This window comes from Solanum verrucosum, unplaced genomic scaffold (genome assembly GCF_900185275.1).
Source record: "Solanum verrucosum unplaced genomic scaffold, falcon-dt-bn FXZP01000261.1, whole genome shotgun sequence".
Taxonomy (NCBI): Eukaryota; Viridiplantae; Streptophyta; class Magnoliopsida; order Solanales; family Solanaceae; genus Solanum; species Solanum verrucosum.
This window is the reverse complement of record NW_026019969.1, coordinates 958,275-977,286: the sequence shown is the minus strand read 5'-3', so window position 1 is coordinate 977,286 and position 19,012 is coordinate 958,275. Positions and strand designations below refer to the sequence as shown.

The 19,012-nt window shown below is 38.2% G+C and overlaps 1 protein-coding gene across 1 annotated transcript in view; it reads right to left on the bottom strand.

The window, feature by feature from the left end:
• LOC125815961 (BEACH domain-containing protein C2) overlaps window positions 1–19,012 on the bottom strand; it is a 36,510-nt gene that overhangs the window by 3,402 nt on the left and 14,096 nt on the right. Inside the window, exons 8-28 of the mRNA XM_049495540.1 lie at window positions 18,344–18,425; window positions 15,716–16,036; window positions 14,625–15,247; window positions 13,947–14,031; window positions 13,600–13,794; window positions 10,576–11,121; window positions 10,320–10,463; window positions 9,759–10,238; window positions 7,911–8,056; window positions 7,102–7,171; window positions 6,922–7,005; window positions 6,636–6,692; window positions 5,656–5,724; window positions 5,496–5,582; window positions 5,306–5,422; window positions 3,059–3,208; window positions 2,197–2,281; window positions 1,981–2,101; window positions 1,688–1,784; window positions 1,488–1,601; window positions 438–807 (exon numbers count right to left, since the gene is read on the bottom strand). Of these exons, the coding sequence (XP_049351497.1) occupies window positions 438–807; window positions 1,488–1,601; window positions 1,688–1,784; window positions 1,981–2,101; window positions 2,197–2,281; window positions 3,059–3,208; window positions 5,306–5,422; window positions 5,496–5,582; window positions 5,656–5,724; window positions 6,636–6,692; window positions 6,922–7,005; window positions 7,102–7,171; window positions 7,911–8,056; window positions 9,759–10,238; window positions 10,320–10,463; window positions 10,576–11,121; window positions 13,600–13,794; window positions 13,947–14,031; window positions 14,625–15,247; window positions 15,716–16,036; window positions 18,344–18,425 (4,043 nt within the window). The remainder of the gene's footprint in view (window positions 1–437; window positions 808–1,487; window positions 1,602–1,687; window positions 1,785–1,980; window positions 2,102–2,196; window positions 2,282–3,058; window positions 3,209–5,305; window positions 5,423–5,495; window positions 5,583–5,655; window positions 5,725–6,635; window positions 6,693–6,921; window positions 7,006–7,101; window positions 7,172–7,910; window positions 8,057–9,758; window positions 10,239–10,319; window positions 10,464–10,575; window positions 11,122–13,599; window positions 13,795–13,946; window positions 14,032–14,624; window positions 15,248–15,715; window positions 16,037–18,343; window positions 18,426–19,012) is intronic.

Sequence of the window (19,012 nt, the reverse complement as noted above, 5' to 3'; positions counted from 1 at the left end):
AAGACTTTAGGAACTTGCCGTTTCAATCATGCAATGACATTTCTGTGGCTATAAAAGCATGTCATTAAAGACAAAATATGAAGTCTCAAATTTAAATTGTTTCCCAACAAAGGAAGGTATCATTCTTTTGGAACAGATTTAAAAAGAAAGAATGCAACTTCAAATGGAACAGGGAGAGTAATTCCCAACCACATTTGCAAAACATCAAAAGCAGTAAATCGGCTAAGGAATCTTGCCTTAGGTAAGTGAGGGTTGACCACTAAAATATTGTTATAAGATGGAAGTATGCAAACTATTCACTAACCCCCAAAACAATAGAACAAATATAAAGATATTTCTAATTGGTGGTAATGAACTAAAATATCATTCTTTCACAACGGTATTTAGATAACTAAGATAATTTTTAGATTTAAATAAATAGAATATATACTGCTTGCCTGTAAGAATTTCTTTGTCACATGTAATTGCAACTACAGACGAGCCTCTGATTCCAGAAGCTGCAAATGCCAGGGCTTGAGGGAAATGCCATTCCTCTGACTCAGAGCCAGTTGGCCCCTTGAACATTCGCATGAATGTTCCACCAGCTGAGCTAGCACCAGGTTTTCCATGTTGGAAGAGGAAAGGTGCTCCCTGACCATCTGGTGTATTTGGTTGCCATTTATGCTGAGCTACGTGAGCAGCCGGTGCATTTGTATCAACAATTACAAGGGAATCAGAAGAAGCCTGCATCGCTGCAGCAGGTAAGTTGCAGCGCTCAGGGTGGGGAACCGTATATGGTTTAGCAGCTCTAGGATTCCGGAATATTGTCTGCACAAATGAGAGAAGTACCAAGGTTACATTTGAGCCTACCAATTATGATAACATATTACTATTTAACTGAAAAATGAACCATACCATCTGCTAAAAACAGCATTATGGATTATCATAAAAACAAGATACACTGAGACCTTCACACAGAAGAAGGGAACTTCCAGGCTTAACAATAAGTTCTCTAGATTCATAAGACAAAAAAACTAGCTCAAGAGAATAGGATACAGCAAGAAAAACAAAAAGAAATTATGGTTCCCAAGAAGGGGTTCAGGGGAAAGTGTGACTTGAAAGTTTGAGAAAATAAAATATAGAGGCTCGGAAATAATGGGACACATAAACATATAAATTACTGGTGATATTCTACCACCAAGGTGGAAAGATAAACCTACTCATAAAATTGGCCGAAAGTGGCTAAGAGAACTTGTGTTCTTCAACCAGACAATTGAGTTCCTTTTTCTTTTCCTAAAGAGAGTTAAATGACCTACAACAATTAAACACTTCACCCTTCTATACGAGCGAAAGATAGACAGTACTAGATTTACGGTTCCCTCATATTAATTAATTAAAAAGATAAAACTACTAGTACTCATTTGGGTCAACTTAAATTTTACTCTTATATATGTTACAGTTGACTCTGAAAACTTAAATGGAGAGAACTATGAATGCAAAAAACTCACCTGTAGCTGGAGAACTTCTTCCAGAGGCATCCTTTTCATGTGTGGGACAGTAAGAAGTTGAGATGGTGTTTGTCCAAAGTAAGCAATCTGATCTTGCATAGCACGCTGCTGGACCTTTTGACAAGATTTAGCATTTCAAAATCACTCGTACTCAAGTCAGTGGAATAACTAAAGCAAAAAGAACAGGAACAAAAGCATACTGGATCAGTTATCTTGTCAATATCCACTGTTCCTTCATACGTCAAGTAAAAGAAAACATTATTTGCCTGTATAGCTTCTTTTCCTCGTTGCTTATACCTGATTATGCAAAGAATTTTATTTGAAAAGAAAAGAGTAGGAAAAAGAAAAGACAACAATTAATGGAAATACCCAATTTTAATGCACCCAAAACAACTTAGGCACACTTCAAATTCTCAAGGAAAGCAATAACAAAACCTAAGCAAAACTAAACTCTGTAAATGATCTTTCCAAGTGCAAGACAGACAAAACCTACCCAAAAATGAGATCAATCCATTCATGTAGATGAGCAGAGACGTGCTCACTCTCAAGTGCCATCCGATGTTTATGAATAAAATCAACTTTGTTTTTAGCCCAAGGTGGAAGCCGCACAGAGTCTGAAACAGAGATGAGAAACAAATGATTACAGTTGAAGACCAGGACAAAATTTAGCTCTGTATGCTGCTATATACAATAAAACTGTATTTCATACCCAGCTTTTCTCCCAACTGTGTCGTACCAAATTCAATTGAATTCTCATTTGTTAGCATCTCTGGAAGATAAAATAGCTCCGGAACCTAGGTATTAAGAACAATATCCCATTATGAATTTATGAGCACATGGAGTAAAATCTTTAACTGACTCCAGAAACAGCAAAAGATAACAAATCATTAGCAGCGGAAAGCATTATCTGCATCTTCTGTCTCTAATTGAATCTTACTACCCTTTCCAGGACATGCAAATTGACGTTCAAAATGGAATATTTTGTCACTTTATATATCACAAAAAACAAAAATTAATCTATCATTTCACTTCAGGACCCACTTGATATAAAAGTGGTTAGTTGACTATCCAACTTGAAAACTCTACTAATTTGCTAATCCCCCTGTTTCAGTTTATATAAGGCTATTTCCTTTGTAGTGTGCTCCAAAGGAATGACCCCTTCCGAAAATTGGAAATAATTGATCTTTGCTTCCCATTTTACCCTTAGAGACAAGCTTTTAAAGCCAAATAAACGTTATAACGTGTTCAACTTAAGTTTTAAAAGTTTTAAAGCCACATAAATGTTGTCATGTTTAAGACCACAAGTTCCAAAAGTTCTCATGTCTTTCTTAAACTCCGTGCCCAGTCAAACAGGACTGAATAAAATTAAACAGAGGCAGTACATTTATCTCAAGAATTGAGTATGTCAAATAATAACATTCAATTTTCTTTTGAGATGGTAACAATTTATAATAGAAAGCACAAAGGTTGCCTGACCATAATTTCCGAGAGATAGTCCAAAAGTATACACAACGATAATATAATCAAATGGTAACAGAGTAGTGAGGTGGCAGAAGAAATATAGTTCATACCAACTCTTTAACATCACTCATCTCCTCAAGAACACTTTTCCAAGTGGCAGCAATATCTGAGAACATCCTGTCTGCATGATCAAATTTGCCACCTTGGAGCTGAATAGATAGGGTAGTGAAGGGCTCCAGCCTGATTAGATAATATAACACCTGGTGTACATAAAATTCATAGCAAAGTCTTAGAACAGAATCTGTAAATTTACTGCTGACTATGTTCACACTCAAGTGATACATATTCAACATATAATAAAGAATAGAGGTGGAATAATCTATGTAGCAAACCGAGTCAGAAAAATTAAATATGCAAAAGTGTTAGTAAGTCGAGAGATCAATGAAGATGCATGCATCTCCAGAAAGATGATTGTTTGGTCGAGTATACATTGAATGTGACAGACTCGTTAAAACTCATATTTTCTAGCGCTGAAGAAGATAATAAAACTCATATTCTTTATTGTTCCGCCATACATAAAATTTTATGTTCATCAATTTGAGCTCTGCTTAAGTTTTTGAGTGACCTGTTGAAGCAAATAGTCATTACTCATCCTGAGGTGGAAAAGATCATTAGCACATTCAAGTATACAGCAGTTTTTTTTAGTTTTTCTTTTTTATGAAATAAGTTGTTGTATTGAAAAGGCATCAAAGAGATAAAGGATATACAGCAGGTTTAAGGACCATAAAGGATAACCAGACTGTTTCCTTTCTTCAGATAGTGTTGCAGTCTTGCAGATGTGCAATGCAAACACCAAGAATCATTCACAGTATCCCTTTAACTGACGCTTCATACAAAAGGAGTCAAAATATTATGACATATGTACAATAGGAAGTGTCTAGCAATGGTGGTAATATTGATTAGTATGCTAACGAGATCTTTATACTGAAGTCCTTTGACCATGGTTTAATTACGAGGGAAACTGGAAGCAAACATACAAATCGAACTGGTCCAGCTATGCCCCGTATAGGCTAAAACTTTTCCTACAGAAGCCACTTGGAACTGAATAATGACAATAAACAACTTCAAGAAAGGAGGAGAATTCACATTGATTGGTGCTTCTAGTGGAAAGAAATTGGTGCAGTATCAATCATATGCTAAACCATAGCAAGGTGACCTTTGAACTATGGAACTTGTCCCTAGTTCCGACAAGTGTATGGAACATCTGGTAGATGAATAAACAGAGAAAAAAATGTAGGATCGCAACAATTTCATCATAAAAAGGTAGAGTTCCTATTTCTTTGGAAAACAATCATGTCAAATCTCCTACACCAAGACCCAAGGGGTGATCTAATGGATATGGATGTGCTGCTAGCCATGGAAGAGCATGCAAACGGATTTATAATACAAAAGGTTTGGGAAATTCATGACTTTTAAGTTGTAAAGAGGACTTCTAGTGATATTTACTTGTTTGTAATGGCATTAAACGCTCTCCATGAGAATAAATTTTAACAAAAGAGAACCATTTCACAAAATCATTTCTTGGTGTTTGGTTGAACAAAAGTTGGTATAATGACAGGGGGCGAGGGTGGAGCATAGGCAGGTGTTTGGTGATAATCATAAGTAGCCAACAATAAAAATTAACATTTAATATTGATAAAAGAAATGATACTGGATTAGGAAGAAGAACAAAACAACTTATGACTATAAAAGGACAGAATTGTTCTTCTCATTTTGGTGTAAAGCATAGTTCTTGATGATTTTGACATCCTAAATAATTAGGACAGGGAAAGCATTTACGTGATACCAAATAGGACATTAGTTGAAACAGATTATAGCAGTTGAGGTTGAGGCTACTTATAAATATTACTCCCTCCGTCCCATTTTATGTGGCATCGTTTGACTTGGCACGGTGTTTAAGAAAAAAGCTTTTGAAACTTGTGGTCTAAAACAATGCATAGATATTTGTGTGGTTGAAAATCATTTCATTAAGGGTAAAAGGGGTATTTTAAAGTTAAATTGTTTCTAATTATAGTAAGGTGACATTCTTTTTGGGATGGACTAAAAAGGAAAGGATGCCACATAAAATGGACGGAGGGAGTATTATTTACTGGCATTATAACTGTCTATTCATATTGAATCAATCAAGTAATTAACAATCATGAGACTGCTAAACCTAAATGAAAATGGTAACATTTCAAAATATGCTACTAATACGTTAAACCATTCAGGATATCTGACAATATAGAGTGGTACAGTCATCGCAGATACTAGTTTAAAATGGCTTAGGACAACCAAATGAAAGAACAAACACATACTGTTCCTGCACTTGAGTAATGTGAGCCATAGTGGAACTTTGGGATGACAGGGTCATCAAAACTAGAGTATCTCTCTTGAAACTTCCTTAATCGGTCAGGATTTAATGCTCCAACTGGCTGCAAGTATACATTTCTTATGTCAATCATACAATAACCTGGAGATGATTTGACACATGCAATATATGCCAACCTTTGATAGGTCCCGGTAAGATGACGGATTAGCAAAATCCAAGTCGGTTGAAGTATAATCAGAAATGACCCAGGGGAACACAGGATACTGCAAAACCGAAAGGGAACTGATCAAGTAAACACGTGATTCCTCTTGAGCCCTCACAATGAGAAAATGGTACCTGAGTAATATCATTGTAACTACGTCCGGCCAGTGTGTTAAGCTGCATTAGATACTCAAAGTTGCTGACCTGAAAAGATATGGATGAGCAGATAATGAATCAGTTTGACAAAGGAGGCATTGCAGATATATATGTTCAGAAAATGCACTTCTCCCTTATTAATTATGAAGGAATTCCCAAAGGGGTTTATTATAAGGTTTTGAACTACTCCAACCATTGGCTCAAGGTATTGGTCAGATGCTTAGGTTCTATCAAGTGGTATAAATACATTCTTTCACATTGTAACTATCCTTTGATAAGCACATACTCACACTACCAAGTCCACAACAAAATTCACCTGTGAATCCCAAAATTAGGTTATACATGATGGGGATGTTAAGCTATATTATATAATTGGCTCCTATAGTTGTCTAAGGGGTTCTTAGAGGCTTTGGTCTATTCCACTAGTTGCCTTTAATTTTTTTAATTTTTTTTTTGGGAAAGGTAACACTAAATTACCTTAAGTTTCACATTAATGCATAGATTCTTTTCACATGGTATAGAGTCAAATGTGGAGCCTCTATTTTTTCACAACAGTTTAAGCCCACTCCTTGACCTATTGACACTACTCTCTCTTTTCCAGACGCCTACCTCTTCAACCTGCTAAGCCTACTCTCTGTACATGTGCATTCTTCAGTCTGTTGAGCTACTTCGTCTTCTCAACCAGGTGAGGGGGAGAGAGAGAGAGAAGATGGATAAAAGGAAAGAAATCCGAAAGAAAAGGAGAGATCATCAATCCATGTGTGCGTTACATGTGTGGATTGGTGTTTAACATGCATTTGCTCCACATTAGCTGTATAAGGATTTGCAAAAGGTTTTAATGTTCTGACTACTCTACCCATCCCACCAATTGCCTCAAGACATCAGGTTACATGCTACGATTCTTTCTACCGCTTCCTCATATACATAGATATAAACAGAAATTTCATTTTCTAGCATACCTCCCGGCGAGCCCAACGTTCCATGAGTTGAGTTCGTTTAAGAAGTTGTTCAGGTCTCTGCAAGATGAGAAGTAGCATAAACATATAATGGGATAGAAGATTGGTGAATGCTAAAGAAAGCAGAATCTCTTGTTTGACCATGAAGATTCAAGTCTTTTGTGCAGTGAAATTTTGATGGATACAAGTCAATGTGTCAAGCATAGCCCACACAGACTATTGCAAACTAATTGAACAAAGTTTGTTCACATGCCAAAGACCGATGAATAAGCTACAGAAAAGTAGAAACCTGAGTTGCGAGGTAGATATTGTTCAAATGAGAGGGACGAGTTTGAACAATAGCTCGATATGCATCTCTTCTTGCCTCAGTACTCTGTTTCAAAAACCAAGAAAATTAACCTAATTCTTGAAGAAGTAAAAATTTGAAAATAAGAGCATGTAATTATAACAATGTAGTACAAGGTTATACCCCAAAGTCAAAGAAAAAGTTTGACCGGTCGACCATAAATAATTCCAATGCACTTCTCCTTAGAAGATATCTGTAAAGACAAGAAGTCAGGCAAAATGGCTGCTGCAGAAAGAAGACAGCTTTCTAAATAGACAAAATCATGTCATTTTTTTCCAGAGAAATTCAGATCGATTAATGAAATAATCACTTCACAACACCCATGGGGTCCATAAAGTGAACCCTCCGGGGGGGAAATCACAAAAGAGACAGCAGGAATCTAGGAAAGTAAAAGGGACTATTAAATTTTTTTACAAATGGAGCAGCATTGTGAAATGTGACTGAAATGTGTAAGAGTGCTTGCAAATCCTTTTACAGATTGAAATGTTACCAACATGTAAAAGAATGTGAATCACCTTTCAAGCATCCAACAATGTGAATCGCCTTTCAAGCTTCCAACCAAATGAAATACATTATCAAAGAAAATATGTTCCTTGACATTCGTGATTTATTCATGTAAACCAATTCTATGTTTATAAACATCAGAATCCTATTCTCCATTTGTTATGGTTTGGATATCTATTCTAGTCTTTGTTTAAAATCATAACAGTAACCTAGTCTCAACGAACTAGAAAACCCTCGTCTCTACAATAAAACAGAAACTGAATGTCTGCTCAACCAGCAGAGTAGAAGGTCTATGAAATAGTAAAAACGATAAATGGGAATGAGCATCTCAAATTGAACCACACAGTAATCAATTGAGGGTTTTTTCAGATAACTTTGTCCTTGTGTTGTTTGAATAGATCTTAAGCAGAAATTCAGTTTACCCTCACCTTCTGCTATAGATCTGATGAAGGGAAGAGATCAACCAGCTTCGATCCTTTCCTTTGACTTTTTCTTCACTGCTGCAATCAAGACCATCCCCAGCCACACTGATCTCAATGTTATCAACGATAAAATTTATTCTCCTCGTTGTAATCTGGCACAAGAAAACACTTTTCAAGTAAATAATTTTAACTTTGTTGAGATGAAGATTAGCAAACTTTTGTCCTCACTCAAAAAAATTGATCTGTTCCCTACAATGGCAAACTTTGGAATCCAAACAAAGTCTGCAAAAACTTATAAAGATACATGCAAACAGCTTATTTACCAAGGAGGCAGTGAATCTTTTTAACACTGAGAAATCCCCGAGGGTCGGTGGCACACAATTCAAAACTCAGTGGATAATGGGCCCACCCCTTTATCTTTCTTCACTTAAAAATATCATGCTTTTGTCTACAGCATGGTTCGAATCATGAAATGTGAGCTCCGCCTATGTGAGCTTTGCATAGCTGGTTCCAAGTCCCAAAAAAGTTCAGTAGTGGTAGGTAGGCAACCACTAGTCATAAATGATGAGCCCTATAAACATTGCTGACCCTTTAAATTTTTACCGGGCATAATAATAAATTCAGCCATAAAATGAGCTAAGATATACATAGAGGCCTTTTTTGGGTAATAAAAAATGAAAATTTTGATCTCAAATGCCCAAAAAAATAGGACCTCCTACCTAAGGAAATATACAGAGGATCTTTTGTATAACAAAAGGAAAGAAACTAATAGACAAAACAAAGCAGCTCTTCATCTCTAATCCACCAGCTATTCTATTGGGTCTAACCATTTTGCATTGCCCGTATGATTGTCATAACCAACGGAAGCAGGTCGCCTGTCACAGTCTAAAGACCAATGTCCATCACCTAAGTTATCAAAGGCAAATTTCTTGCTACACATGATTTCACTAGAAACTTATAGATGACAGGCTAGAGAATTTCACAACTCAGTTCACATACAGGTTGGCAGCTAAGACTATATCATATGACGAGGACAGAAAAAGGATGGTGTTTTGAGTTTCAAAAAAAAAAAAAAAAGGAGGGTGTTTTGCACTTGAAAAAGTAACAAGTGCATTCTTCAGCCTACAAAATTGATAGTATTTCTATCAATTAAAACCATAAGCATTCAACCTAAAAAGAATAGCAATACATCTTTTCGAATAGTTTATATTTAAGCACCGAGCAATTAGTATCTTCGATATGGCTCTTCATATTCTGGTCCATGCGATTCCTAATATCTATAAAGTACCCTAGTAGTGCTCTATGAATATGGGACATCATACCATAATTTTGGGATCTCTTTACAGGACGGGTGCATTTAAATCTTTATGAACTGTCTAAGCAAATGAAATGTTCCCATGGTATCAGGAGTATACCATGTCCGTGAGAATTCTGGAACTCAGAAACTAACTGGATGAAATGCTTTCGAAACCACCCCACCCAAAAAGCAATGGCAGCTCTGTCCCAACAGCAGGGGGGTGAGGAAAACTTTGATTTCAAATGCTTTCACCAGTTTGCAACTACTCTTTTGACCTTCAATCCCTTCTTCAGTTCAATAGCATTTCCTTTTTTTCTCAGTAATATGCAAATATTATTCACATAAAGGCAGCACTAAGATGGTTACATAGAATGCACAACTTCTTCAGTCCACCGAATTTCCAGTCATCCTTCTCATTAAGGTAGTTGAGTTTCAAAAGACGTGCATTTCAAAATGTCAATCATTGGAAAATTAGAAGCTTATACATAATAAGCCAATAAGTCTATTAGTAAAATGAAATATTTCATAGAAACCATATTTTGTATATGCAGACTTACTTGGAAAGTTCCTCTAGAAACCTTCAACGGCCTGACCATTGATGATGGTAGCTCAAGGACAATCCTTTCATCATGTTCGCTAGGAACATAACCAGGGGCAACTGCTGAAGGACTCTGCACCACGTCATGGTGGTTAGTAACTGGAGTGTCTCCCGATTCCGAAGATGTCTGCAGTGGTTGCTCAGCAGTTCCAGACATTCTTCTCTGAATGTCACCATGATGTACTGTGTCATCTAACTTACTATCCAAGTTGGAACCATCTTCCTGTTCATAATCCTCGTGTACTGGCTCAATGGAAATAGCATCTGCTGCCAAAAGAGAGGCTTTTGATGGACTGATTGTTTGATCTTCCCCCTCTTTTAGTCCGGTATGATCAGCATAATCTGCAGCAGAACCAAAATGATCTGACCCTCCATAGTTCCTTCTCAAACATTTCCGCATTCTTGCAGATGTTTCCATATTATCCAGCTTCCAGTAAACCTACTCATAAACATAGTCATTAAATCCTGAGTTGTAAAGCCCTTGATCAGACAAATAAAACAAAAGCAGCAAGTAACATACACGCTGAGGATTGTACAGACAATCACTAAATGGGCCAAAAAGACATTTGATCTCTAACAAGCTATGGATAAGTTTTCTCCATTGGCGTATTCCAGTATACAAGCGGTGCTGCGCAATTACATTCACTTGTGACCGCCTCTCAACCTATAACCACATAGACAAACAAGGAATCATGCAATGAAATCAACAATGTCATTGAGAGCAGTTTTATGGACCTATCAGAGAAAAAGACTAGTGGCAAGTGTATGAAGATGACCTCTGATCGCTGCATGTTTCTGGCTAAAGCTAAACTTCCAACAAGAACAGCAATGAATTTGTAAGACAGGGCATTAAAATCTTTCCCATAAACAGATTTAGTATCAACTGACTGCAAACATTCCATCCACGCTGTTCCCATGGCTTCAGAAACATTCCATCTCATCACGCGTCCCATGTCGCTTCTACTCCGTCGCTGTGCTGATGTAGCCATTGCCACTGCACTGAGACCTCTTCCTGATCCTATCTTTGCATTGCGTTCAAGATCTCGTGCAGCAGCCAATGCCGCTGCTTTTGCTGCCGCCTTGTCCTTGGGAATAGCTGGAGATTTGCTAGGTGCCTCTATAGGTTTCTGAAAACTTGAAAACGTATGAAGTCTAGCTGCTTTGCGCTCTAGCAATGAAGAATCCCGCTTTAGATGTGTAGTTGTTGCTGGTGCTGGAGCTTCACCTCCAGCAGCGCCAGCAGCTAACATTGCCAGTGCCATAGCAGCAGGTGGAGATGCAAAAGCAGCAGCCCAGCTAGGGGATATCATAGACAAAGCAGCCTGAAAAAAAGAATATCTTAGTTCTTGGAGATTAACATATACAGAAGATTTTAGTAAGTTCTCAGAAGCAACTGACTAACAAAATGTAGCAGCACTAGTCCAATGCTTCAGTAGCTGAAGAAAGAAAGACTGTACAAGCAAAAGCAGAATTACTCATTTGCAGCTTTGATAGGAAATGAAGTGCTAGATTGGAGTGTTAAAAGTGGTGAACCTGGTGTGATATGCAAACTAGACATTGAGAAGGCATTTGATCAACTCAACTGGTCTTACCTTATTCCTATCCTAAAGAAGATGGGTTTTGGAGACAGGTGGATTAGATGGATCAAATTTAGCATTTCAACTGTGAAATACTCACTCATTGTTAACAGAGGACCAGTGGGCTTTCTCTGTCCTCAGAAAGGAATCAGACAAGGGGATCCCCTCTCTCCCTTTTTGTTTATTATAGCAATGGAGGGTCTAAGCAAAATGTTAGAGAAGACCAGGCATGAGCAGTGGATTCAAGGTTTCAGTGTAGGTACCAATCCCGGGCCTCCGTCACAGTCGCAGACCTACTATATGCTGATGATACACTCATTTTCTGTGAGGCTGACTCAACCCAAATGTTATACCTGAACCTTACTCTCCTCCTCTTTGAAGCTCTTTCAGGATTGCATATCAATGTGCTGAAAAGCATAATGTATCTGGTCAACAATGTCGCTAATATTGAAGAGCTGGCAAGTATTATGGGATTATTTATTGGGACATTTCCAACCACCTACCTTGGCATACCCTGGGCAGCAAATTCAAGAATGTTGAAATCTGAAATAGGATCATAGAGAAATTTGAAAAAAGATTGGCCTCCTGGCAGATGCAGTATCTATCAATGGGAGGAAGACTAGTCCTTATCAACAGTGTGCTTGATAGCATACCCACATACTACATGTCACTTTTCCCCATCCCTGGCAAGATCCATAATCAACTGGACAAGATTAGGAGGGACTTCTTATGGAAGGAAATAGCAATTCTCACAAACTTCATCTCATCAAATGGGACAAAGTCAAATGTTACCTTCTCAAAAAAAAAAAGGGGGGGGGACAAAGTCAAACAACCGAAAACAAGGGAGGTATGGGCATTAGAGACTTAGCTTCTCACAACAAAAGCTTGCTCATGAAATGGTTGTGGAGATTTAGTACAAACGACTCTAGTCTCTGGAAAGAAGATGTTGCTGCTAAGCATGAAAGAAAGGATAAATGGAGCACAAAAACTTCCAATTCACCCCACAGGGTTGCCCCTGGAAATACATTAGCAAGTTGTGGAGTGAATTTTCTATAGAGGTATGGTTCAAAGCAGGGGATGGCTCACATATTAAATTCTGAAGTGGCAGATAGCTAAGTAACACTCCACTCATGGAAGCCTACCCAAACCTATTCCAAATAGCTCAAGACAAAAACTCGACAATTGCACCGAATTGATGTGTCAACAACTGGAATGTAATGCTCAGAAGAAATGTGCAGGATTGGGAGATGGGAAGTAGGCTTGAACTACTTGCTAGTATGGAAAAATATAATATGAATGAGAATTGTGCTGACAGACCGGTATAAGGAAGAAACAACACCTTCACTGTGAAAGATTGTTATCATCAAATATGCTGTAAGAACAAGATCACAGAACTTTGGCTCTGGAAACTTATTTGGAAGACCAAAATGCCTACCAAGATCATCTGCTTTTGTTGGATTGCTCTCCAGGAAGCATGCTCAACACAAGGTAATCTCAACAAAAGAGGCCTTGATCTGGATAATAAATGCTATATGTGTCAGAATAGCACAGAAACAGTTACCTGCTCCTTCACTGTGCAGTGGCCAAGGTTCTATGGAATATGTTCTGCTGCATTTTAGCTTACAATGGGTCATGCCACAATATGTGAAAGAAGCCTATGCAAGCTGGAATACATGGAGAGTTGACAAGTCCATCAAGAAAGTCTGGGTGATGATCCCTGGAGTTATTTTTTGGTGTTTATGGACTGAAAGGAACCGTAGATATTTTGATAGGCTCTCAACTCCAAACCACTCTCTTAAAGCTAGATGTTTACTTATGCTGTTCAGTTGGGTTCATTTAACCCCTGTATTCAGCACTGAACAATTTCTTGATTTTGTTAGTTCTCTAGTACTAGTTTGAAGATTGTAAAGGAGCTAACAACTTTTGTTTATGCTCTCTGCAAGCCCTTTTGTCTATTCTGTAATTCTGCATCTGCTTGATGCTTCTTATGAAATACCTTACTTCATCAAAAAAAAAAAACTGCAGATATGGATGGTAACTGAAATGTGCCAGATTCTAATTAATTAACAAAAATACTTCAATAATAATGACAACTGTAAAGAACTTGTCACTTTATTCAAGTTTTTTATGACAAACTCCAACTCTCAAAAAAGTTTACAGACTTACAGTAAAATCTAGAACTGAAATTTCATCACTATGTACATGGAAGTTTAATATATCTACCTCAAGGGGCAAAGCATCTGCAGCCAATGATCGGTCATCAACAACAAAAGGATTTAAACCATCTGCAGTTGCCAGTTCATGAATTCCGGCCAAGAGGGGTCGCCACCTCCTTAAGGCTGCAATAAAAGGTGGTAAAATAACCTCTAGGTATTGCTTCCTTAGAGGAGTTCGATCCCTACCAACAGCATGCCAGACCTGCAACATATGGATGACAGAAACATGAATCGAAATACAGAAAGCATCAGAAACATAATGTACAGCTAAACTACAAGAACGAAAGAGTTCTATCTTAAACCTCCCTATAAATTGCTGACTCAGACAAGTAACTAGGTAGATATAATACTAACCTCAGAGAACATAACACAGGAGGCAACCAACACTCTCTGTCTTCTGGACTCAGAAATAGGCATGTTGAGAATTGGTGAAAGCACGCTGTCGACAAAAAATTGAGTTATGAGTGGGAATCGAATTGGCATAGACAGCGATAGCAGAATAAATATCACAATTACTAATCAAGCATGTTATGAAATTTAGGCAAGTAACATGTTTATGGGTATAAATTTACACCAATATCAAGAAAGATATTTGGTATGTTTTCTTTAAGACGAGTTATTGCAATTAACAAATCATCACATTGCTCTGATAGCATGTTAATATACAAATTACTTCGGGAAAAAAATTGAAATTTGTTAAAAAGTTGAGAGCTATAGAGTAGTGGTAAGTGTTGGTATGAAATTAGAATATTAGATTGTACCGCATGTCTATAAATAGGTATTCCTTGCATAGTACAATCAAAAAGTCTTTTTTTTTTTCTTTTTTTTTTTGCTTCAAGCGGTTTTAGCATCTGAAACTTTTAGTGATCTCATTCTCACACTAGTAAGTCACCTTAAGGTTCACGTGCAATTCATGGTACCTTAACCAGAAGTCTTGTGAATATGCAAAACCTAAAAAATAAAAATAAAAGGAGGCACAAAAAGAAGAAAGAGGAAAATTGAGTAGCTCAAAAAAGGTCAGCATATTGATACCTCCATAACAATGAGGATCGTGGTTTCCTTGATGGTATACGAGCATTCACGTCTAAAATAGAAAGATTGCTAGTCTGTCTACGAAAACCCTCTGACGTCCCATCTTCTGTGTTTCCATGCCTCATTAGCATCTGATTTCCACCATCATCTTCTTCCCTTAATGAGACAAGCACCATTCGCAGCATGCAAAGAAAAGGCTGGTCACTGTCTAACAATTGATATAGTGCTGCCATGCCTCCCATTCCAGTACCTGATCCTCCTCCGATGCCTAGACCACCACCCAGTCCAGACTCATCTAACAACAGTGCTTCTAACATTGCAACCGATTTCTTTACTAAAGGAAGTTCAATCCAGTTTCCATCAGCATCTTTTTCCAATGAAGAATTCCAAGCTTCCCAACCACTGCCACCACCACCAATATCCGAGGTGTTTGAGGGAAGACCGACTCCATACCATAATCGGCTCCTGTATTTCCACCCCTCAGCTAAATCTAAGGTACAGCTACCATATGACACAAATGCGCAAGAAACAGATTCATAAGGTTCAGTAGCTGCTGCTGCAGCTAGCCGCTCCATCACAGTTGCAGATATCTGTCCATTTGGATCAGCCATTGACGCAAGAACCTAGTTGAAACCAGCATCAGTAAACTAAGTTCAATGAACAAGAAACCAAAAACAATATAGTAGACTGTTACAAACATTTCAATATGGTCTGTCCAATAAATCTGGCTACAAACAAAATAGAGAGCATTACAAGCACAAGTGAGAATCACACTTGCAGTCTTAACCCAGTTAGCAGAGAGATTGAAGATTTTCCAAAACAATTACATGTAGGTGTAGGTGTAGATGAAAATGCAGCAACCACAGAAGACAGAGGAAACAGAGAACAACTAGAGATGCAGACAAGACCTAGAAGCGGAACAAACTCCAACAGAACTGGCAGGAAAATATGCACATCACAGAGGATAGAAAAAGAAAAGATCTGCAGACTAATATGACCAGATAGTACTTTAAAAAAAAAAAAAAGAGGAACAGATAATACTTGAAGAAGAGGAATTCCTAAACTCAAAACATAAGTCTATAAATACATACATCAAGTGACATTCTTCCAGAGCTATTGGATGATTTATGATCAGCTACAGTGTCAAGAGTGTCTCCACCAACTACACTGGCAGGCTGACTACCTACATGCACAGCATTTGACAGAGGAGTAACAGAACCAGTAGGAACACGTGCAGTCCTGTAAAGTTTGCTCTGCAGTCTCAGATGGTCCTCAACAAGCATTAAGATCACAATGGCATTCTCTACCAAGGCGACAGAAAGTTGAGCCGCATTTTCTGCTCCCAGCTTGGCATCCTTAGCTGACAGCCCTTCAGCTGCCACACCAGCAGCAGCGGCGGCAATAACCTGAGTCTGCAGAAAAAGAAAAGCTGGATGTAGACATTGTTGTAGTTTCACATATGTTAATTTCTCGAGATGTAGAAAAGTTCAGGATGAATTCCATCAGATTATCAGAATATAACAAAAACTTTAATTACAGTGAAGGGGCAAAAAAACAGTTTGCTATATTTGATAAGGAGGACAGTGACACCAAGCTAACAGACAAGCAACCATATTTATGCTATATTCACAATTTATACTCAAGTGTATAGAAAGCGCAACATGCAAATCCTCTCTTTCCATACAGATACTTCTTAGAATTTTTCTTAGTTCTCTTTATTGCATGGATAGCTAGTTGGTGCATCATTGATATTATTACTTTGCCTTATCAAACAGAAAACTACTCTGAATTTAACAAAAATCATAACTGGAAGTGAGGCCCTAAAACAATGTTGATTTTGAAATTAAAATAATTTGAAAAGGATCAAGGTGACACCAATGCTCAAGCTAACTACAAAGGCAACGAATTTGGGGAAAACTAAGACTTCAATTACTCCCTCCATCCTAATTCATGTGATTATAAACTATAAAGAAATAAAACTTGGGTCTAACTCAACCCAAGAGCTAGCTCATGAGGGGAGAATTGTCCAACCATACAAGCAGAACAATTACCCCATCCATGGCCGATGTGGGACTTCTGACACATCCACATGTCCAGGCCGGAATTTAGACAATACAACAAGAGAGCCCAACACCGAGTAAACCAATTAATAGGATGGGTTTGGAGATACCATGATAAGAAATGGACCTTGGACCTTGGACCTTAGACCTAACTCAACCTCAAAAGTTAGCTCATGAAGCGAGGATTATCTAAGACCATATAAGGAGACCAATTATCCATCCATCAACAATGTGAGACTTCAGATAATGATGTTGTTGACTGCATATGTAGCTTAAGAAAGAAACAAACAAACAATTGAGGGGCAGGTATCACAAAGCATTATCAGAATGAGATAAGAATTCCCAGCTGGAATGTGAGGGGAGTAAATGAGTTGAAGAAGAGGATCACCCTGAAATCTCTTATTCAGAGGTGGAAAATTGATATTGTATGTTTACAGGAAACAAAAATTGAAGAATGGTCACCAGGTCTTGTTTGACAAATTTAGGGGAACAGATGGTGCAACTGGGCTGAGCTTAAAGCCTCTGGTACAAGGAGGGCATCATAACAATTTGGGACAAAAGACAGTGGACTTGCTAAGGGATACAACAGGGACTGTTTCCATTCTCTTGTTTATTTGAAAGCTTAAAGGAAGATTTAGGTGGGTCTTTTTAGGGTTTCATTTCTATGATTCACACTCTGCTTTGAAAGAGGAATTGTGAATGAGTTGGCTGCAGCAAAAGGGCTATGGGTGATTGGTGATGACTTCCAACATTTGCAGATTTAAAACTGAGAGAATGAATTGTGACGATACATCAATGAAGGAATTCTCAGATTCAATTGAAGACCTAGGTCTTATTGATTTACCATTACATAGGGCTGTATACACATAGTGTGAGTTAGGCCCAAGACCTAATGTAATGAAATGGATCTTGGGCCTTACTCAATCTCAAAGCTAGCTCATACGGAGGAGGATTGTTCAAGTCTTATAAGGAGTTAAGGGATCTCATCCCTCACCGTTGTGGGATTCTTTCCATTCATCACACACACGCCTAAACCCTTTTTATCGGACCGGACCATGCACATTCATGAACCGGGAGTATATTCACAACTCCCACAATCCTGCACGGTCCGAGGGCCCCCACATCAGATCCAATAGGCCTAGCTCTGATACCATGTAAAGAAATGGATCTTGGGCCTCACTCAACCCCAAGAGGCAAGAGCTAACTTTTGGGTTGAGGTAGGCCCAAGAACCATTTCTTTACATGGCATTAGAGCCAGACCCAATCCGGTGTGGGGCCCAGGTTCCCAGACAGTTGTAGAGGGGTGGAAATACCCCGGTCCATGAATGGAGATGCACCACTGGACAGTGGATCCCCGGATAAATATTGTTCGGATCTGGGTGTGGGGGGGTGATGAATGGAAAGAATCCCACATTGGTGAGGGATGAGATCCCTGGACTCCTTATAAGGCTTGGGCAATCCTCCTCCTTTTTGAGCTAGCTTTTGGGGTGTGAGTTAGGCCCAAAACCTAATTTGACAAAAAAAAAACACTGGAGCAGGTCATTCTGATATCATACTGAAGATAAAAGTCACTAGCAGAAAAGGAAACAAAACAAAAGAATTATGAAGTCACGTTTTCAGCTTTCATCATAGAGACCAGAGCATGAAGAACAAGGTTACCTGAACTTGCAACTCCCGTGCAGCAAAATCCAGCAAGCTTCCCAACAGCCTTCTTTTGAAAATGGGCAGTGACTCTTCACGTCTTGGGATGTAATGTAAGCAAAATTGAAAACTAATGAGAACACCAAAATTGCCTTTGGATAGAAACATAAGATGCTGTCTTTACAGACCACTTATCATACAAAGCACAAGAAAAATTAAAATGGTGCTTCAGAGGAAAAATATCTCCAGACAGGTTATGTTACCTGATTCAATAACAGCCTAAAAGCACTATTATAGACAGGACAAACACTCTGAAAAAAGTCCAAAAAAGTCTACACATCCAAGTTGTCATCCTCAAGCAGTGGTATCAAGGTCAGGAAGACCTAATGCTTTTTAGCTCATGTGAATTGAAGGAGACAATTGGTTAACAATGTTGTGATGGAATAAGCAGGGTAATGAGTCCAAAAGTACATATCCAATAATGGTGTTCAGCACAAAACTCATGAAACAAGTGGGTCTGAAAGTCACCAGAAATATTCAAAGTGACTATCCTTTCCTCTCCCTTATGTTGCTGGTTTCAGCAAAGTGAGGAACTTTTAACCAAAACTCTGATATCATGTGAGAAATAAAGGCACGTGAAGACAATTGACTTATGCTAAGTCATTTTTATATCCAAGTACATAATCA